This window comes from Atractosteus spatula, chromosome 5 (assembly GCF_055471065.1).
Source record: "Atractosteus spatula isolate fAtrSpa1 chromosome 5, fAtrSpa1.hap1, whole genome shotgun sequence".
Classification (NCBI taxonomy): Eukaryota; Metazoa; Chordata; class Actinopteri; order Semionotiformes; family Lepisosteidae; genus Atractosteus; species Atractosteus spatula.
The window spans coordinates 56732255-56755198 of NC_142710.1; the positions used below are offsets into that span (position 1 = coordinate 56732255).

The 22944-nt window shown below is 42.1% G+C and overlaps 1 protein-coding gene across 1 annotated transcript in view; it reads left to right on the forward strand.

The window, feature by feature from the left end:
- Window positions 1-22944, forward strand: part of il17rd (interleukin 17 receptor D) — a 37683-nt gene extending 14739 nt beyond the window's left edge. Inside the window, exons 2-13 of the mRNA XM_088916512.1 lie at window positions 8290-8350; window positions 9165-9290; window positions 11541-11659; window positions 12370-12490; window positions 13259-13303; window positions 13933-14084; window positions 15089-15154; window positions 16183-16237; window positions 17121-17231; window positions 17791-17975; window positions 18371-19316; window positions 20722-22944. Coding sequence (XP_088772638.1) covers window positions 8290-8350; window positions 9165-9290; window positions 11541-11659; window positions 12370-12490; window positions 13259-13303; window positions 13933-14084; window positions 15089-15154; window positions 16183-16237; window positions 17121-17231; window positions 17791-17975; window positions 18371-19316; window positions 20722-20840 — 2106 coding nt within the window. The 3' untranslated portion in view covers window positions 20841-22944. The remainder of the gene's footprint in view (window positions 1-8289; window positions 8351-9164; window positions 9291-11540; window positions 11660-12369; window positions 12491-13258; window positions 13304-13932; window positions 14085-15088; window positions 15155-16182; window positions 16238-17120; window positions 17232-17790; window positions 17976-18370; window positions 19317-20721) is intronic.

Below are 22944 nucleotides of genomic sequence, written 5' to 3' on the forward strand. Positions count from 1 at the left end.
TCTAATGTGAGCACTACACATTGATTGCAATTGCAATCTCAGGTTTCAGTGTGAGTGGTCTTTAGTGTTCTGCTGATTTTTTTTCCATAAAATTGTCTTATACTCCTATGCAGGTTTTATGAGGCTCTTAGGGGTAATTTCACAGCCCTTGATTAGCAGTAGTCTTAGACTTGCATTCCTGAACTAACATTAGGTGGTTCAGAATCAGTGTTATTAGCAGTGTGCGGCTGAAACAGAGTTGAATGCCGGAATATTGAGTACTGCTCTGACTCTGACTAAATAAGATGCTGAAATTCCGGACACCAGATTAAATTTCTTTAGGAACTGCAGATGTTAGGATTGAAAGTGTCTGTGGATGAGTCACATTCCTCAATGTCATCGTTTGAATTAGCTGGTAAGAGGGCTTTTCCAGCTCTGTTTGAGGTCTGAGCCAAGATAAAGAAGAAAAATATGAAACAAAGATCCAAATTGTAAAGGCAAATACAAAGTGTAGGAAATTGAATCTCTTTAATGTCCACTGGAGGGAAAAAATACAATGAGTATTATAAGGGGACAGAGTCTGCTAATGTAATCACCAACAATGTAAAAGATTTTCAGGTTTCAGTTGAAAATGATCCGAACAAAGAGTTCCGCTTAATGACCAAAAATATCTTTCCTAAGTCAATTCCCCTGTTAAGACCTGGCACCGTGTGCCTCCAAACACAGTCTTCTTTGGCCAAAGCTAACAACTAGCACCCACATACTTAGATACCAGGTGTATTTTTGACCTTGAAATACTCAAGTATTTCCTGCAAAGGAGATTTGGAATAGAAGACTCTAAACAGAACAATGGTTACAGGCTAATGGTATTATAGTCCAAGTCTTGGGAAGGCTGTTTTTGAAAGTTGACTTTTCTGCATCAGTCAGCTTTCACAGAGGTGAATAAAAGCAATTCAGCTCTTGCTGTGTTTGGTTGGTGTTGTCCAAATACATCAAATGAAATAATTTTGACGTTTTAAACTTGCAGTTGCTTAAATACTACTAGAAACATGTTAACTTCAATCGTTACTTGTGTACAAAGTGCAAATGTAGCTTTTGGAGGTACTAGAAAGAGAATCCTGAAGAACAGGCTGTTCAATAAAATAATTAGTCGGAGATGAATGGAAACAGGTAGAAGATGTGTAACTTCGTTTTTACAGTACTGAAAGAGGTGGACACATCAGAATAATAAGGACCCTTATCTAATTCAGTACATTTTGCCATTAAGCCCTGTAAGGACATTGTCAAACATGAAATCAAAGCAGGCTCTACGGTTCTTGTGTTAAAATACTGGAGGTATCTGATGAGTTCTGATTATCCATTTTGTTGGCCAAAATTAATTTGAGCTCTTATGTTAAATCAACTGTAACATTAAAACCAAATACGTACTTTTCTTGCACGCTTGTTTTGTTTTGCAATGCGATTCCTTCCACAAATGCTTCAGAACAGTCCGGTGCTATTTGTTTTTTTATTGTCGGTCAACCGTGCGCTGGGAATAAGCTCAACTAACCAGAGCAAGCAGGGAGAAAATAAAGCTCACAAAAGTCCGGCATGTTACATAGTAAATTTTGGAACTGAGGAAACTCAGGATTTAACCCCCAGAACTAATGGCTGCCTGTTGGTGCCCTTTTAAACCCCTTCTCTGTTGTGAGACCGACTCCTTCTTTTGTGCGAGCCCCCCAGTTTATTTTGCAAACCCCTACAAACATGTCTTGCCAATTAAGTTGGGCCAAACAAAACTTCCCACAAGAGACAGGAGTGGGGGGAGAACAGGGGAGTTTTATGGACAACCCCAGGCAACAGTGCTGGAAAGGAGGTTCCCTGCTCTGCAGCTATTGGATCAAATTAAAAGTTGCACATAAGCCCAACAAATGTTGCTTGTTAATTAACCTAGAATGTTTCTTTTCCCCCCAGGCTTTCAGATTAGTATTCAGCCCCCACTCCCCCCCTCCCCGACCATCTCTCCATGCTTTCTTCCCTCACCCCCAATTAATCAGTGCAAAATAGCCCAGTGAGGGCTGATTTCAGAGCAGCACATAGGGATGGGACACAGTTGTTTGTTTTTCTTTCCCCAAGAAAAATATCCTTTTTTTGGTAGGGTTAAGCCTGCGAAGGAGTGGGGGATCTGGAAGGGGGGAGGGATCAAACATGTTTTTTAAACATTCTATGCTGTTTTTTTTTTCTTTCGAGCCGTCTCCATATGGGTTGCAGCTAATGGGGTATTTAAAGAGAAACATCTCCACTTCTAATGTTGCTGGCAGCCTTCTCATTAAATGAATTTCATGTGTGAGGTTGGGTGCCAGAATATTGCGTAATCCTGTCTTGGCTTGATGAAAACGTGATACACCAATAAACAAGACTTTTCTGGAATCATCCCTTTGTGATGAGAAAAGAAGACTTTTTGCTGGGCAGCATGGTTGTCTCAGTGGTTAGCGGTCTAGCGCTTGGAGCCAGGCCTCAATTCCTGGGCTGCTATCTTCGTGGAGTTTGCATGTTCTCCCCTTCTGTGTATGGGTTTCCTCCAGGTGCTCTTGTTTCCTCCCACAGTCCAAAGACAAACTGGTAGGTTAATTGGCTTCTGGGAAAATTGGCCCAAGGTGTGCTTGTGAGTGTGTTTGTGTCTGTGTGTGCCCTGTGAGGGACTGGTGTTCCACCCAGAGTGTACCCCGCCTTGTGCCTATAGGCTGCAACTTCACTGCAACCCTGTATTGGATAAAGCAGTTTGATAACGGATGGACTTATTGCTGAAACGGTCTGGTCTTTTGTACACTTGAAGGAAGGGTTATAATCTGTTGTACACTTATACATTGTAGATTCACTTGTGCTACTGCTGAGAGATACTTTATTTTGAAATACATTTTTTACTCCCTATACATAATCTAAGATGTAAATTTTAGATCATGCGCTATTTTTGTTTCTATACCCACCCAGTTTGGAACAGCCTGTTGTGTGTTTTTCCTCAAGTATTTTTAGCTACAATCCCTGTAGCCTCACAAAGGGGAGAAGAAGGAGGTGTAGGCGGACTCATCTTGTGACTTGTCACTGCTACCGGCGAGTCCCTTTACCGTTTGGGTTCCTCAGGTATTGTTACGTTTGTGTGACTGGTACAGAACATCCTTTTGTTGAGTTTCATCACTATTTCTCCGACAGACAGCAGTGTGCTCAGCTATGCTAAAAGGCTGGCCTCCCATCAATGGAAAATTCACAGCTATTTAGATACCTAGTGAATTACGACACGGTAATAAGCTCAAGGACAGGACCGAAGAATTACTGTTGTACTTATTTATGCAATTGTAAACATTGTTTTCCTTATATATCAACCCCATTAGGAACTGCCAGCTGTGTCTTTATGCCTCGGCTCACAGCAGTGACTTTGATGAAATGTACACATGTCCCAGATGAAGTGGCTGAGTTGAGATGAAGCGATGAGCTTCTAATTCATTGTGCTCTGCGCACGTACATTTAAATCTCATCCTTGTCGAGTGGTAAGCTTAACATGCGCTCTTTTTCAGCAGAAGTGAGGGTTGCTGTAACTGTGGGGCTGCAGGTTCAGATCCTTGGTGAGACACCGCTGTCATACCCTTGAGCAATGCACGTCATCACCTTGTTCCAGTAAAACACCCAGCTGCGGAACTGGGTGCATAAGTATGTCGCTTTGGATGAGCATGCCCATGAAATCAATTAGTGATTGGTAAATGGAGACGGGCAGGACCCACCTGTCTTATCAATGCGTTTATCTTTTTGACGCACTTCAGACTCCGCCAGCTCCGGAAAGGAGATGTGTCACCACTTCAAGGCGTAGTGTAGCACATCAGTCACTGATGTCATCGCCAGCTTCCAGGTGTCCAAGAAGGTGTGAGTGTTTGCTCAAAACCCAAGATATCCCTTGTGAAGCAATCCCATCTCCGCCCTGGTGGCACGCAGCAAGCTGTGCTCCACCTGCTTGGGGAATCCCGTCTTGGCTGTTGGCACGATCCAGTTACAAGCTAGTAATACCTGGATCACAAGTCTGACCCGAGATCCAAGCAAACACCTTTGCTGTTTGAGCAACTGCGGTTCTCACCTGTTATTTCAGTGTAATAAACACAATTCTTTTGCCAATGTAATTCATTAGTAATTATACAAGCTCTTATGACCACACACTGTAGATATGATTTGAAGAATGTTCTAGACTTCTCCTTTCTTTTGAACTAGGTAAACGTATTTATGAATGCAATATACTTGGTAACCTATCCTGAAGGTGGGGTACTTAGCATGCCCCTCGCTTTCTTCTGCGACAGCACCTGGTCGAAAAAACCGTGGTGACTTAGGAAGTATGCCCAACAAGGAACATTTGATTGATGTGAAAGTTGTATTTTGAGTTATCTTTTTCACATTTAAATTTGGATCAATTCTATGAAGTGCATTCCAGGTAAATTAAAGAATATGTGAAATAGCATGAGCCCTGTTGTCTTGGGAAATGAAACGTTTCCTTTGCGCGCAGCATCAATTGGATACTTAATGATGCTTAAAGTGCACAAAGTACAGCAGCCTTGCTGCAATTCAGATTCTCAGACGTCCATTATGTGTCTGTTAGATATCCTTCCCTCTGAGCGTTTTCAACATTTTCTCCCTGGTTTCAATCGTTCAGGTAGGGACATAATTAGCAGATACCCTTCTAATATACCTTCATCGACACCAAAGAAAAAATGCTTTCAACACCTCACACTAAGGCCTGTCAATTCCACCTTGCATCTTGTTCCACTTTTTTCCATTTTTTGATATGTTTCCAGTGTTCTGGATTCAGGAGCGACTGGCTCGGCTTGGCGCTAAAGTACTTCTTCCCATCTGTGTCTACCTGGGATCGCCGCCATGCCGTAGTTTGTATTCCTCTGGGTTGCTGTACTTTCTGGCTTTGTTTTAGCATTATGTGAACGAAAAAGCAGAGTTCCAATCAGTTGAAACTTCTCACTGTTTTCATTTCTTGTTGGAACTGTTTTGGATTTTAGGCCTTTTGAACACAAGTCAAACTGAGCCACAAGCACCCTATCTTCTGCCTTCTGAGAAACTGCGGAATGTCTTTGAGAGGATTTAATTATTATTATTCTGCAAAGAGGTGGAACACCTGGTCAGGAGGGATCTGCCTTGGCCTCTACTCTGTGCCTATTAAATATCAGAACTCTCCACCTGCTGCAGTTCTCTGTTGAGACATGCTGCTGTTTTTACTTTGCTACAAGATTCCACCTTAATACTAATGTCTGTCTCCCAGGCACAAAGAAGACCAGCACAGCTGTGAACGTAGGACTGTACTTAGGAGTGTCGAAAACAAAATTCACTGGATGTTTGATCCTAAGGTGCGACTAATTTTGAACCTAATCAGGACATCTATGCAACACTGATATTGGCTACTTCCTAATTTTCTCTCATTTTGTATTGTTTTTTTTATTCTCCTGAAGCATAATGTCAAAATCAAAGCGCAAATAAGCCCGCCGCTTGAAGTTTTATAGATGTGTTCAGAAGTCGCAGCCTGCCAGCAGCTCTCCTGGCTTCCGTGCCCAGTAATAAAAATTCAGGCGGACTGCATTGTGCAGCTGTTTTTTTCTAAGGTAGAGAAATGGTTCTGGCAGGAAATTTCGCCTTGAGCAGGACTGTGACAGTTACTGATTATCAGAAACTTGGAATGAAGGCCAGTCTGAATCTGCGCCGATGCACTGCGTGGAAACAGCTTTGTTTGCTCTATCGTCTGCGGGTTGATTGAATTAGATGTCTTTAACAATAGCTTCACTGTCTTAGCAGTAATGCAGATTCTAAGGTTGGTAGTTCGCTTAATCATGCTTTCTGGTCTATTCCACCCCACAGTTCCCTTTCACGACTCATTTTTTAAGACCATATGCACCAGCTGGTGGGCTCGTTCTCCCTGTGCTACTCCAGCGCAAACACTAGAGAATACCACCATCTGGATACATTCACCTGAGGTGATATCTGTTCACCTTCTAATAGGCTCATTTATTTATGTTTAAGTGGGAATCATCTTGTTTGAATTAAGAATGTATTTTCTGCAGCAAGACGCTCATAAAAATAGTTGCAGTAGGACAGAAACACTCAACAAACAGCATTGGTGTTGTGGTGTTAGAAAGCTTGTGTTGAAGCATCGCTGTGCTCCATGACAGGTCGATAAGCAGGTACTGGGTCCAGCTCTGAGTGTGTCTATGGCCTGGTTATGAGTCTCAGGTGCTGTGAGGTGGTTGTTGCAGCTGCCGGCAGGTCTGGCTAAAGGAGACATGCTGTGTAAATACAAAGCTTAGGCCCAGAGACTGTGAGCAGGCCCATTAAAGACCTCAGGCATTCAAGTAACACTTCATTCTGTGGTTAAATTAGGAATCACCCCCCCCCCCCAGCTTGGTAGTAAACATTTCTTCTTAGGAGTTAAAAAATCCTGAAAGCCACTTTCAAATCGCTTCAACCAATGTCCTAAATTTATTGTGATTTTGGTGTGCTCCTTATGTTATGACGGTCATTTGGGTATTTTTCCATGCTTCTGCAAAACAAACTTTCAGAGGGGGAGTACTGGGAAACCATTCTGTTTGTTTTTCTTTGCCGAAGGAACAACTATCAGAAATTCAGTTTCAGAAAAGCTAAAAGGAAATTAAGTTTACTTCAGGGAGTCAGTGTAATGCTTATGATGAGCATGTCTGTGTTTGCATAGACGGAAAATGTCTTTCTGTTCCTGCATGGTGGTCTAGCTCTCTGCTTCATTACAGATGTACACATCTGGCAGGCGTTTGGGGGGGGGGCATTAGTCAATGATAGTCTCGAGGGGATGGAGAGGTGAACTTCCACAGCTGTATTTCAATGTGTTTGCAAGGCAACATGTACTAAGGTAAAAATAAAAAAGATACATGCCCTGTTTGAAGCTTTTTTTTTTAAATGGGACATTTGGTGATATCTGGAAACTATGAGAAACTTATGTGGTAATTTTAAAATACATCCTTTGCTGTAGAGTTTAATATTGCTCCTCACTGGCTAAAAGACAGTTAAAGCAAAAAGGAATAGATTTGTTGTGTATATTTTATGGGTTTGTTGTATATATTTTTCTTTCTTTGGAATTAGAAAAAAGTGAAGGGAATTTTGATATGGGAAAAAAGAGGCTTGAATAACATTCTGTTCATCTTGTGATGCATGTTTTTTTTGTATCTATAACAAATTAGCAATTTTATCCCACTCTAAGCACAAATTCTGAGACTAGGTACCGGATGCAGGAAATAAACAAAGCAGTACCATCTCGGTACCTCCCAAAACCAGACGGACACCATAAAACATATGTTGTTTAACTCATCCCCTCACATACCTCCCAACCGAGAAAAAAATCCCTCCCAGCAGCTGTCTTTGCCAGAGGTCACCTTAGCTATTACACCAAGCTTGGCAGTCCTCATAGTTTCATGGAATTTGTACCGTGTCTAATTTGTCAGCTTATGCAAGAGCTGGATGGTTTCATAATGTTTCCCACAGTGATTTTGTCCCCCTTCCACAGACTCTTCTAATACTTATATGTTATGCCGGTCTTGCTTGGCACCCCTACCTCTCTGTGAGAAGGGCCTCATTATCACTGCTGCCAAAGATGCGTGACATAACAAGGGTTACAACCAAGAAAAGGCCATTAGGCCCATCTAGCCTGTTTGGTGGTCAGTAATTAAATGAGCTGGAAATCTCATTCAGCTAGTTCTTGAAGGAAGCCTGGATATTGGCTTCGACAACATGGCTGGGAAGATTGTTCCACACCCCTACAACTCATACCTCCTCTTTTAGCATTGACTTGATCTCTGATTTTTATTTTTGTTGTCTATGCTGTGACATTGTTTTCCTTTCTGTGCTCTATTTTGTGTATACATCTCTTTGCCATGATCAGTAGTTCCTGTAGTAATTGCAGGTGTTATGTTTTTGCATCAGCAGGAAGCACATTACAGTTGTACTGTGTTAAAAGATCTATTGAATAAGTGCTACATTGATGTTCATCTCCCTGACCTCACCACCTCTCATTTAGGGTGCTGCTGAGCACTTGCATCACTCTAAGATGAACGAATTAGCAGTAAAGTAACTAGAAGGTTATTTTGAAATGCATCTAATGTGATGTACTTTGCAATTGTTCTTCAGTGGTTACATTTCGCCTGCAAGAAACATCATGCTGGCTTGTTCATCTTTCATTCTCATGTGTATATTATGAGCTACATTATTACACTGCAATTCTATGCTCCTGTTTAGCTTCTGGAAATTGAGGATCTCCTTCATTTCTAGGGGCTGCTGTCAAATTCGGAGGACAATAGTCGCACAGCTGGTGTCACGTTCCGGAATGACAGTAAGTCTGTGTTCAGTAAAACAAATGCTTTTATTTAGAATGAAGCAGAGGGATTCTTCTGTTTTTTTTTTACTACTACTCATATTACCTTAACAAATGGATTGCTGATGAATCAGCCAGGCTTAGCCTGAGAAACGTGCTAAATTTGAAACTTTCAATAAGAGTCTCCACTGGGCTAACTGAAATCTGATAAATAATCTGGTCAGGATAGTCTGAAAAAAAAATTCCAATTAAATTTGGATTCGATTGTGTGGATCTTCATTAAGGTGATGGATGGAAAAAGAGCTTTGCAAGTGAATATTCATTGTCATTAGTGTCCTAGGCAGATTATTATTTTTGCCTTCTGCTAGTTGTATCCCTTCATTCAGCGGTATCTGAATGTAAATTTGCATTACACCTAATCGGATGCTAAAGCAAAACTTTGCATAAAATTTTCAGAGCCGAGTACTTGTGACCAACTTCTGCTCAAAAAGGTTTGAAAATACAGTGGGATTAGGCAGACAAGTTGTATTTTTGGAGTTCCTGTGTCAGATTTCTGAAGGGAATGCCACACTTTTCTGACATACAGCCTGAACTACCTGTGATGCAGTGTAGTAATTCATATATTACCTTTTAGGCTTCCCCTTTGGCATTGTAAACCTATACCTACCTTTCACAGCTATGAGTGATCATCCATTGATGCCCCATAGCTTTGAAAAAGACTCGGGGAGCATAGGCATTTTTGAACACCCCTTGGGGAAAAAAGATTGGTATCGGGACCTTGATGGGATCATTGTGTACACTAATTAACTCCTTTCTTCTTCTGCCATTCCAGACTGCACATTGAACTGGAACCCGATAGGGAAACACGCCATCCATCCTGTAAGCAATGTGACATTCACACAGCTTCCCTGTGACAACCAGGCTGCTGTGGTGGTGAACTGGTATCCCAGTCCTCTCGGTAAGTCTTCACTGTAGGCCAGGACTTAACTAGCCAGGTATGGAGAGCTGCCAAAGTGTGAACTGAAACCCGCATTGAATGAATATTAGCCCCTACTCCCCATCCCAAAACTAACGCCGTGACTTTCTTCCCAAAAGTTTAGTTATGTTAACCGCTTTGAGGAAAAAATATGGGGCTTCTCACATGCTTGGAGCATCACCACCCCATTTTCTGATTGCTTAAGAATCCCGGAAGCTAAGCAAGGCCAAGCTTGGTCAGTACTGGGATGGGAGACTGGGAAGAATCACCAGGCTTCTGATGCAAATGGAGTTGGTGGACCAGTAGGTGGCGCTTGTCTTTCTGGACCAGAATTTTCAAACCGATGCCCCAATGCGAAGACATTGTGCACTAGAGGGTCCTGTCCTTCAGATGAGGCACAGAACTGAAGTCTGATCTACGAGCTCAAGTGGTGGACAAAGTAAATGCCCTTTGATACCCTTCTGAGTGTATATGCTAAAACACTTTGGGCTATTTTGCAATGAAATGGTCCTCAAAAGCATGCCTCCGTTTTGATTCTGAACTGCGCATGTATGTTGTGTTGCATCTCACAGACATTTACGTGAGATCGGTGAAAAGAGAAGTGGGAGAACAAGAGGAAGAAAAAAGAGCCCCACAAATCTTCAAAGACTTTACTTGGCCCGACCTGATCAAAGCCTCGGGCTGCCTCCTGCCCCCTTGTTGTGGAAATCCTTCTGCCTGACAGCCGCGCTGATCCGGTAGAGACAAAGCTCCCAAATATCGCGTTCTGTTGTGTTGCCGGAGGAATGTGAAAAAGAGATATCCCTGGCTTCTGTATCGTGGAAGCTACTATTGAACTTGGTAATCTGAGGCCCTGTGTGAGTCTGGGGACAAAGCGCCCTGTTGTTTTCCGCAAGAGGGTTAATCCTTTTGATTAGGACAGGACTGAACAGAGCTCAGGTGAGAGGCAGGCCCGGGCTGTTTCCACACGAGTGCCAGTGGAGAACTGGGGTCACGCCAACACAGAGAACCAGTCTGGTGGCTTCTGCCTTTGGAGTCCCTCATGGGGTAGGTGGATAGGATCTGCTGCAGAGGGAGGAGGTGGGGGGGGTTAGGGGTGAGGTGTGCCCCTTCCACCTGCCACAAAGAAGAGGCTCTTCTGCTCCTGGCTCCCCTCCTGTAACAGGAACCAGCTGGAATGTCTTCCCTGCTACCGATAAGAGAGAAATGTAATTAAAAGGGTGGTGCTGGAGCATTCTAAAGGGCAAACTAGTATGCTCTTGGCACGCAGGTCTGATTGCAGGCCTTCTGCAGGGGTACTGAGGGTGGACGATGACAGCCTGTTTCAGCACCTTTGCACGCACACGTGTATGTGTGATCCCTCTATATGAAACTAACCGTCTCGCCGGCCAAATGACTGTGTTTGCAGTGAAATAGGAAAGCTTTAACTCTACATGAAAGCATCAGGGGTATAAAGAGATGAAGCAAATAAGGTGTTGGAATTATAAAGGGAGAAATGGGTGTGACGTGGTAAATGCATTTGAAACTTTGAAAAATTTAAAACCACCGTGTTTTTAAATGACCTTTCTTTTCCATTTCAATTTTAAAATTTATTTTATAAAATGAACGTTTCTTAATGTCGACATTTGCAGCATATATGAGATACATAATTACTGGTAGTTGGGCAAATTCTTTTATAAAGCTTCAGAATACTACACCTGCCATTCAGTGCCAAGCAAACTGAACAACCGAGTTCTGATTTGCCTAAGTTTCAACAGAATGTGATGCTGGTTCACACAGTCTCAAGCGGGCTTTAATGTCATATCTGTCTGTCTCAGATAATGCATTCTTGCAGTGCTCATAGATTTGTTCCTAATAATAGAATAATAAAATCAATATGAAAAGGGACGAGAACAGAGATATTTTTTTCTGATTTTTGCCCACACCCAGAAGCATTGTTAACCCCTTTAGCATATTAAGGATTATCAGAAATTCTACAGTGGCTTGGCAAATAGGATTTAGTCTCAATGCCAGAGACCATTCTGTAAAGTCTGGAAAGGGCCTGGTTGTTGCAATCCTGCACAGAATAACAGAAATGATGTGTGGAAAGTAGTCAGAATTGTTATTTTCTAAAGTGAATGTTAGAGAAAGAAAGACAGACAGCTTTTTTCCCCCCAAACTGCTCTTGTCTTTTGTTCTGATGTCACTGATCAGAAATGATCTCAACTGCTTATGTTTTTTTTTTCTCTTCAGGGATTGAACATGTGAAGGGATTTAGAGTATATCTGGAAGACAAAAACCCGGAAGGAAAGCAATGTCAGCACATGATTTTAAAGGATCCCCGACAGCTCAATTTTTCATTCAGGAATGTGGTAAGTCATTTCAAAGCCACCTTCCCAAGTTGGTATATTAAACTGTATCAAGACCAGTTTTTCTCAACACCTTTCAATTTTAGTTTTTTTTCCACTGAGGACTCCATGTGAAATGTCTAAAATAAAAACCTGGAAAACAAAATCTGAATCTCATATAGGCTGAAATATAACAAAGCTGTTATCTCAATATCCTCAATGGGACAATTTGTTTTATTATAACTTCAACTTTGGTCGTTGAGTAAAATATTCACCCATTTTTATGTGTAGTTCTGACATATTCATGTGGCCTGAAGGGTAATAATATCAGTGCAAGTTTCACGCTATATTTGCTTTTAAAAGAGAGTTTTCCAACTTAACCTCAAGGATTTTACAGACTAATATTGATCTGAAATTTAGGCACAAGGAGAAGCTGAAGTGTCTTTCCTGAATGATTAGAAATCATTTTGGTTGGCTGGCTTCCCAGCTCCAGGTCTCTTTTTAATCTCTTTATACAGCTGAAGAGTAAAAATGAACATTACAGTATTGTATTATCTGAGTGTTTCACTTCATCATTAAATGCTTTGCTCATATTTTATTTTTCCTGTTATATAAATTAATGTGGGAATAATCACTTTTTTCCTGGGCATTGCTTCTCATCTCTTCAGAGAAAAAAAAAGAGATCCTTGTGCTGGATCATGCCGCACTCTGTAATTACAATTGTTTCCTTGTAGAAAATGAGTTCCCAGCCCTTTCCTGGCTTGAGCTTTGAAACGGACTACATGATAAGGATTGTGCCGTTCCCATCCTTCGTGAACGAAAGCAGCTTCCCCCCATCCTTCTTGCGAACAAACAGTAAGTGATCCCTGCATCTGGGTTTTACTCAGTCAAGGCGTAGTTTTTGTTTTTTACGCTGTATTACCCTGCGACTCACAACTGGCAACCCACTGAAGCTAATCAGGTGTGAGCCTGGTCGGTACCTGGATGGGATTCTTGGGGAAAAAATAGGGTTGCTGCTGGAAGAGGTGTTAGTGGATCAGTACAGAGCGCACAACCTATGCTCTGTGTGGGTCCTAATGCCCCAGTATAGAGTACACTGTAATAAAGGTGCCGTCTTTTAGATGAGACGTAAAACCAATTCCAGTCTTATTCTTATAGAACTGACAATTATTTTAGCCCATGTACATCCTAGAGTAGTGGTTTTGGACCCTATCCCTGCAGGCTTGCTCTCTCTGCTAGGTGACAGGTGTGCCAGCTCCACTCCGTGTCCTCAGCGCTAATTGATGCCTTTTATTTGGTTTGCTTGGCTTGTTAGTTTTGGTTGACATGCTTTTGCACTCAGTCCTGAGTTTCAGAAATGTCAGCGAAGGGTAGGACTGCTGTTTCCCACAAATTCAGCTGCTGAACAGAGCCATAAGCAGCCTGTCCTCACAGTGGACGTGTCTCTCAGAGAGTGTTGTTGAGCAGTGCATTCTGGTCTTGGATCAGTGATTTTTAAAGCTATAAAGCTTCAAATGAGATTTTTCTGTAACTTAAACAGCAGTTCTGGGGAATGTTGGAGATGCACCTTTTTAGATTTTTTGCAGTGGTCCTTCAATTGTGTTCTCTGTTGTGTTTTAACAGCTTGTGAAGCTCTTCTTGGCTCAGACAATCTTATCTGCAAACCATGTGAGTCAATATTACAGGTTCCACAAATATGTACGCCGTTCCTTATATACATCCTTCACTCAGCTAGCTTTAAATGGACCGTGTGTGTTGTGCTGTCATTACTGTTAAACACCATTAGATAGAGCAGTTCACCATTAATTCCAGGCTTCATACCAGCAAACCTGTCTCCTTTACTATTGTACTAACATGTACTAATGTGTGGTGGGTGGTGAAATGCAGTATTATGATGACCTAGAGATTGTTTATGTATTTTTTCTTTCTAAGAGACAGGAAGAAAGACTACCTTACCTAAAGAATTACACTGGCAATTCCTGTCCGAAACCCAGTTATAATTAATTACTCAGGTGATCGTTGCCATTTGATTTTGAAGAGCTGTAGAAAGGGGCAGAAACTTGTATTGAATGAGTGTCAGATCAGCCTTATCTTATCACAGAAGTGTGGCTTCACTGAGATTACGGACAGTAACAGAATCTTGCTAGCGTATGAAGGAGAAAACACTGTACCGTCTGCAACGAGAAGAAAGCAGCAGATAAGCATCCTGTTATTGACCCAAGACATTATATGAGTTTTTTTTCTTTTGTGGGCCTTACTGGCAAGTAATTCTTGTGCTCTCTGTGCCTTGTGGACAGTTTGGAAGCCGAAGAGCCTCAATATATCCCAGCAAGGCTCCAGTCTCAATGTGGTGTTTGATCATGCTCCCTCAACATTTGGCTTCAGTTTCTACTACATCTACTACAAGCTGAAACAGGAGGGCACCTTCAGACAGAAGCGCTGCAGACCGGTAAGGGCACAGGCATGTTCATTGGTGTCATTTGAGTGATGGGAGGTATACTTGTAGAAATTTAAACATGGGTTTCAGACTCTTACAATATATGCAGATTAATGCTCAGGTATGAATGGTATTCTAGACTGTGGAGATGAAGTGAAGTGATCTTTCAATATTTTTTATTCTTATAAAATAAGACATTACGTAATTTAAATATTCATATAAATATTAGAAAGAATACCTATCGGGTATATAGTGTGCATTCAGAAAATGCAGTCACTGTGAATTATGGGAATGAATATTAAAGTAGTGTTTGCTATTTCACAGAGTGTCCACTAAAATAATGGACATTGTAATTGTCATTCCCAATGAAAACAATGGTAAAAACCTCCCATTTATTAATAAAACACTTTTATCGTATATATATATCCATTTAAAAAGCAATCTCAAAGTGTTTTACAGTATATAGCACATTACACAAAGTCAAATTCAATAAAATAACAATGCCCAGAAAACTAAGGTAGATGCAGAGACGTTTTTTTAGCCTTAACTTATGAGTACCCAATCTGTCTGAGAATCGGGCCCTGTCACCCTGTCAGAGTGTAGGTGAACAGTGGAAACACACATTAATCCAGAATCAGCGGAGCAAAGGTCTGGTACTCAGTCTGTATTGGCTGAGGAGCCATGTCACATATGTAAGCAGATGGACGGTAGAATCAACCCAAAACCTGATGGGAAGCCAGTGCAAGGATCCAAAGACAGGAGTGATGTGGTCACTTTTGTGAGACCTAGTTATGATTCTAGTTGTTAAATTCTGAATATATTGTAACTTGAGAAACACTGTTTTTTTTTATTCCGAACAGTTCGGAAACCATTTTGAGAGAAATGAGAACATTGAAATCTCAAATATAAAATGAACATGCAGGCGCCTAAAAACCGGTTTCATGTATCTAAAAACAGGAGGCCATAAAAAGGCTTTTATATCCTGGCAAATGTGTTAAATCCTCTTTATCCTGCAGGATTCCAGCTCTGACAAAACGACATGTGTTCTCCAAGACATGACACCTGGCACTTACACCATCGAGGTAAGGACGGCAGAGTGTTCCACAGTCCTTACATTTACTGCACTGGAAATGCAAAATGTGAATTAAGATTGATGTTGATGCCAAATTTCAATCTATCCATCAGTTTCTAATCTTATTAAAAATGTGTTTCTCATGTTCAAACTCAAATCTGCCTTGTAGTTCTTCAGTCATAATACCGCATAGCTAATTCACAATTGCTCAAGATTTTAAAGCTGTTATGCTCATTTTCAGTGATTGACAGACATTAATCCTTCTGAGCTATGTTTAAAAGCTTGGTTACTGTGTTTGAAAACTATAAAGAGTTATTTATGTAAGAAACACAAAATATATAATCGTTGCTGTATATCTTGTAGTGTCAGGATAGCAGAGTAGATATTTAGCTTCTCAATTTTAAAAGATGTAAACGTACCCCAAAAAGTTCTCTTACCGGGTTTTGAACGTATTCTCTGTGAACGTGAATAAGAATAGGCGAGTGACTTCATTCTGAGTTACATAGACATTTTGTGTTTTTCGTTCTGATACGGTCATTTCTGCTGCCTGGATTAAGGTGGAGAAAACATCTTGGATCTTGTGACAGTGCAGTGATTGTTAGACTGAGATGGTACAGATAGTTGTTAGCAACATTCCTAGATATTGTCATCCTTCAAGCGTCATACTTTGGTGGGTTATGCAGTATTCCTATCTTTAAATATTTTTTTTTCTAATTTCTAATACCGCTACCCATTCCAGATCTGAATTAGGGTTGTGTGTGTTTCTTTGTTGACAAAATTCACATCTTTGTGAAAGTGGCATTTCATGGATGCAGTATTTAAGTGTGCTGTTTAGTGTGAATGTGGGTGAGTGTGATCTGAGATATGGCTCACCTGTGCTGGGTGTAAAAGGTTTTGGAATAGGATTTGACATCACTGAACTCCCTTCACGTGCAAGAGGCACAGTTCTGCAAAGATAGATGTGGGCATTTCAGATGGGGCTGGAGAAATTTAAACAGAGCACTGCAGACTCATTGATCATTTCTTTTTGCCTCCAAGCTTGCAGATAACAACAACAGCACCAGAAGAGCAACACAATATCATGTAAATCAAGGTAAGGACCTGCTGAAAATGCCCTTTACATGAATGTTCATGAAAATCCTTAACTTGAACTTGTGGATGTCTGACAAATCAACACTTAACTGTTGTCTGCCTGTGTAATGGATGAAAGTCCATTCCACAATGTCAATATTAAACATCGTACTGAAGTGGGACATGTAAATATTGCACATATCCAGCATACAGTATTACTGCTGAAACGCATTGTGGAAGGTATTGCTGGTATCTCTTAATTTAGCACTAATTTAGCCTTCACCAAAAATTAAGATAAAGATAAAGATAAAACAAATATGACTCCAGCAACTTGTGCTACATAACAAAAGACAGGACCCACATCCAAAAACATACCATAAACAGAATAAAGCAGGTCAATGTCAAAGTACCGGACTTAGAACAGGACAAAACCAGATACATTTATGCTACATATTAAAGGAAAGGACAAATATCCATAACAAACCAAAAAACTGTGAAACAAAACCTCTTTCTGAGGCCATACTGTATATAAGGGTTGTATATACACCTTACAGGGCTGTTCTTATTGAGCTCAATAAAACTGAATCTGTACAAGACTGTTTCCTGCTCCTCTGATGAAGGATTTCCCACGACGCTACCACACTTGTCACAGCTGGAGTGCTGTTCTTTTAACTCTGGCAAAATACAGCGACATTTCATAAAAGCCACATTACTTCAGGACAGGGAATTGTTGGGCTATAGCAGATACTGTTGCATTTCAGGGTGGGACTGCTGGAACATTTGGAACTTCATTGTTTGGAGCTTTTGAATTATAACTTTAACAAAAGGTGCTACCGTGGTGTAAGTAAGTTGGTCCAACAAACAAAGAGCTGGCGCCTGAGTTGTTTTTCTGTCTGCTTTCTTAGTGCACTCGCCCTGGGCTGGGCCAATCAGAGCTGTGGCCATCACAGTGCCGCTGGTCATCATGTCAGCCTTCGCCACACTCTTCACGGTCATGTGTCGCAAGAAACAACAGGGTGAGATACAGCAGTTTGTTATTTCTTCCCTCTCTCTGGATGGGTCTGTAATGAAGCACGTCCTTCAAAGAGTAACAGAAGTGTCAGAAGCTGCCTTTCACTTGTCTGACCTCTGCCTCAGTTCTGAGTGTCTGTGTCAAGCTGGCTCCCCTAATTAAATCTTCACTGATCAGATGCTGATATACACCAGGTCATGACTTCTTATCTTTTCTAGATCGGTGATCATGGTTTATTATTTTCACATCTTTATCATGGCTGCTTATTAGGTTTGGAAATATTAAAACCGCTGCTGTTCTTGAAATCGTCCTATTTTGAAGAAAAATAATCTTTCGGGTTTGTTGGATTCCTAAGTAACGCATACAGATAGGTTTGAAAATGGGAGACTTCCCATTTCAAAACCTTCTGTTTTTTTATTCTGCTTGCTAAACCGTTTCCCAGGTTTCAGCAGGTCTTCAGAATTTAAAGATTACAAGGCACGGTGGTGAGACCTGAGATGAGAACTTAGGGGGAAAAGTGTCTATTTTTACTTGAAGCACAAAATAATATTTTTACTTTCCAGAGAACATATATTCCCACCTTGATGAAGAAAGCTCAGAAACGTCAGCCCACACTACAGCCTTACATGCTGAGAAGCCCTGGCCGCGACCCAAAGTCTTCCTCTGCTACTCCAGCAAGGACTGTCCCAAACACCTCACCGTCATCCAGAGTTTTGCCTACTTCCTGCAGGACTTCTGTGGCTGTGAGGTAACGGTGGGATAATTTGGACAAAAACGTTGGTTCTGCGCTAGCAGTAATGCGGCATCGGCAACAGTTCAAAATTAGTGCTTATACCGACATCTGCTGGTAGAATCATGAACTGCAAGTTATTACCGTCGCCAGTGATCACCTAACGTTTAAGATCTACAGAAAGATAACACGTTTTCTTTAAAAGACTAGACAACAGTATCCTCTTAAATGACATCGACTTTGAGTTATAATGGGTGGAGCGCCATTACCGAGCTGAAATTGTCAACATTTTTCTTTCTTTTTTTTTTTAAAAAAGGGAGACATTCTCCTGTGTCGAGGCAGTCTTGTACTAACGAAAATCCAAAACGCTGAGAGCCCTTACCACCCCGCAGTTTCGGCTGTGTGTGTTGCAGGTGGCTCTGGACCTGTGGGAGCACTTGGAGATCTGTAAGGAAGGCCAGATGGCCTGGCTGAGCCGGCAGATCGACGAGGCGCACCTCATCGTGGCCGTCTGCTCCAAGGGGATGAAGTACTTCGTGGAGAAGAAGAACCGGAAGGGCAAGGGCAGGGCTGGCGGCGCGGGCGGCGCGGGGGAGCTGTTCGTGGTGGCCGTGGCCATGATCGCGGAGCGGTTACGCCAGGCGTGGCAGAGCTCGCGCGACCTCTCCCGCTTCATGGCCGTGTACTTCGACTACTCCCGCGAGAGCGACGTGCCGGGGGTGCTGGACCTGGCCCCCAAGTTCAAGCTGATGGACCAGCTGCCCCAGCTGTACGCGCGGCTGCACTCCCGCCACCTCAGCCTGCCGGAGCGCGAGCCCCAGCCCCTCAACGTCAGCAAGCGCAACTACTTCCGCAGCAAGTCGGGCCGCTCGCTGTACGTGGCCATCTGCAACATGCACCAGTACGTGGCCCAGGAGCCTGACTGGTTCGAGAAGACGCTCCGGCCGGCCCCTCCCCCGGCCCCGGCCCCCTTCCAGTGCTCCCCCGCCATGGAGAAATTCGACTCGGGGCTGGTGCTCAACGAGGTGGTCCTCAAGCAGCCCTCAGACAGCGACTGCCCCCTGAGAAGCCCTGGGTTTCTGCCCCCCGCCCTGAACTCTGGACCTCCTCCCTCTGCCCAGCCCAGCGCCGCACGGGGAGAGACGGACGGAGCGGCTACCCAGGAGATCAGTGCTTCTTTGCAGCCGCTGCTCCACACAGACGGCTCGGCTAGCCCCCCTGAAATGCCCAGAGACTCTGGCATCTATGACTCCTCTGTGCCCTCCTCAGAGCTGTCCATCCCCCTGATGGATGGGCTTTCCCCTGACCAGGCCGACACCTCCTCCCTGGCAGAGAGCGTGTCCTCCTCCTCTGGCCTCGGTGAGCCCCACATTCCTCCTCATTGTGTACAGTAATAATGTAATAGAGTAATAATAATCGCTTACACTTATATAGCTCTTTACAGGTAATGGGGACTCCCCTCCACCACCACCAGTGTGCAGCCCCACCTGGGTGATCCAACAGCAGCCATAGCCTGTTGTTGACAATTTCAGCCTGTTTGGGGGAGGAGAACAGTGTAATGAAGCCAATTCACAGATGGGGATTATTAGGAGGCCATGATTGGTAAAGGCCAATGGGAAATTTGGCCAGGATGCCAGGGTTACACCCCTACTCTTTTCGAGAAACACCCTGGGATTTTTAATGACAACAGAGAGTCAGGACCTCATCCAAAGGACAGCACCCCTTTTTTTTTTTTTTATACAGTATAGCATCCCCATCACTATACTGGGGCATTAGGACCCACATAGATGCAGATGTGAGTGCCCCCTGCTGGCCCCATTAACACCTCTACCAGCAGCAACCTTAGTTTTCCCCAGGAGTCTCGCATCCAGGTACTGACCAGGCTCACACCTGCTGAGCTTCAGTGGGCTGCCAGTTGTGAGTTGCAGGGTGACATGGCTGGTACACTGTTCCCTTATCCAGTTCTAGGGGCACACTGTGACCCTTTGTCTTTTATATTTTGAGAAACAACTATCACCTAAACAATTATTCGAAAATATTCTCTGCTTTGTATTAAAAAATGTTTTCTGGGAACAAACTCAACATCGAGAGCTACCATCTTAGAACTCCCAGTGCAGAGATAAAAAACTGTGTTTTGCAAATATTTTTCAGACCTTGGAAAAATCAAGGATTATTAGCCTCCAGGGGTGGGATTTAGAAACTGTAATTAGAGAAGAAGTGAGAATTTCCCTCACCTAGTATAAATGTCAAATGTATAAATGAAACACTGACAGCATCTTAATCATGTAGAAAAAAAACTTTTCTTAAGTTTTAATTTTCTTTTTTACATTGAAATATTTCATTGCAAACTTCCTACTATTCATGTTTAGCTCGTTCCCACCAAACAAGCAGGATTTTTCAGTTTCTCACAGCTTTCTAATGAACTTAATATGTTAATTTGGAGTCAGTATGAGCATTTGTGTTGGGTTGTGCATAATGCTTTGTGTGTGCTTGTGTGTTTAGCGTTGTGTGGCATGCACATTGTTTCTATGTCAAGACTGCTTAATTTGTCACAGAAGGCCTTGGTATTTTTGCCAGTAAGAACAAACAAACATTGAGAAACCAAGATTAGACTTGGAATTTCTAAAATGCTTAAGGTGTTCCTTACTGAATGGCATTGAGAAACTGTTTGCTGAAGCTTAATTTAGAGTTTCATGAGGTGGAAGGCTGTGTATTCCTGCCCTGTGAGCCCAACAATAACAGATGCTCCTTTCTGTGCTTGTAGGAGATGAGGAGCCCCCAACCATGACCTCCTTCCTCAGTTCTGTGCCCACCATCTGTAAAGCAGAGCTCCACCACAGCCACCTACAGAGTGATGGACTGATGCCTGTGGAGTCATTATAGGATCTACTGTCTGGACTTGCATTGCCACTTTACTGCCTTGCCTTCCTGCAGATTAATACAGTTCATTTCCCATAGGGAACCCAGAGGTCCCTGCGTTGCACAGTTCTGTGCGCTGTGTCCCCGGTTTTGAGTTGTCATTGGACACCCCTCTTGTCTTGGTCTCCTGATAAAACACCATCGTGCTCTGCTGTGGTAAACGGAAGCACATTCAAAGGCAGACTTCCACAGTTCGGAAGATGGCCCATTCCAGTGGGCCATTTAAAATTGTTCTTCCCAAGCAGCGAGAGTTTCATGACACCTCCCGATTTGAACGTTGAAATTCTACTCTCTTGGACCTTTCTGTCCTAATGGAAGCCGTCAGACACCCCGCAGTCGGGGATCAAGTCCTCATCCGTGCCATTTTGGTGGTTGCTATTGTGCTTCAAGCTCCATCCTGACTGTTTCTGTTCCAGTTTTGCCATTTGTCTCGCACGCAGATGCATCCCGGGAAGGGCGGTCTTGTCTTGAGCAATAAGGGTCACAGGAATCTGTCCCTTCAATGACCTAACTGGCGGAAATGGTGGAATTTTGGCCGTATCTGCATCTATCCAATGTGGCTCTGCCTTTTACTGTTCCTGAAGACTTGGCTCGAATCCTAGAAACTCAGGAGGATCTTTCACAAGTAGCCTCTACAATCTGCTGGAAGGTGAAAAGCTGAGTGCTAAGTGACCAAAGTTGTTGTACATTTGTGCAGCTCAGTCTTTTTAAGTGTTAGAGGTAAAATACGTGTTTTGTAGGAGTAGCATAAATCACTTGCAGACAGTTTCAGATTGTTGGTTGCCATTGAAAACCATATCTTCCATTTTTAAATGTGCTTCCATGTTTCTCTTCACTTTCAGAAGTGCTGAATTTGAATACCGCAAGACAATACCATGAGCTAGTGGTAGTTATTAAAGTCCTTACCTTTTTTGAGTTTGTGTATGTGAATGTTTAATTCTTATTTATTGTGTTTTTAAATCAATCCTCAAAAAAAATGCACATGCGTATTGTAGGAGCAGTGTTGCCATTTAATTTAGTTGGAAGGCATTGCTTTAAAAAGAGACTTAATGAAGCACAGCAAGTTGTACGTAAAAGAGTTTATTTGATTACAGAGATAGGGGATCAGAAATGCTGGTACTCCACATTTATATCTTGGCATTTATTAAGTACACTAAAACAGATATTGTGAGTAGAGCCCTTTTAATATGAATATCTGTAGTTGCGCAAAATGGTAAGACTGTAAAGATGATGAAGTCTGGTGTCATTTTGACATTGGCTTTAAAATTGTTTCCAACTGTAATGCCTACTTCTGGAAATGCTTGTTTCTATTTGTAATAGTTATATAAAATGTCCATCACATAGTTTGAGCTGTTTCAGAAATCACAAGCTGGTTTGTATGTTTGTCAACGTTGTATTTGATATTTTGATCCCGTTTTTTAAAATTATATTAGTTTATATTGCTCAAACTTTGAAAAGCGAAATCTGTTTCCTCACTTCTGTATTATTCTGTTAAAGGGAAGTGAATTCCATCTTGAACAGCTCCCCTCATTGAGGTTTTCCTATTAGCTCATGGTGAATTATCCTCAGGATATCTCTGATTTAGTACACTTGATAAATGCACTGGAGTGTTGTAACGTGAAACTACTCTGAAACGAATCACAAATGAACATGTCTGTGCTTTCAAATATGTTTTGAAAAAGTGTATTGTGAAGTAAAAAAAAACAGAAAGCGGTTTGTTTTTTTAAATAATTTTATGGTTTTGATCTGTTGAATGAACAAAAAACCCCATCTTCACTTAATGCCTTAGTCTGAACCAAATCCGTAGAGCTAAACATTAGATCAGATGGCTGCTGTCATTAGACCATGAGAAAGGAAAAAGGGAAGAAAATAAGAGCCACTTGTTTGTATGTTTAAAATGGTCCACGTCTGTATATTTTTTGTATTTTGAAAACGTTGTTCTATTCTTGTGGTTTTTAATAGTTTAGAAAATAGAGGAGGTATTTCTACATTATACACAAACTTTGTACTGTTTTATAGTACCCTAATGTAGGAAGAAAACATCAAATAAAATTTGGATGTCACAAAA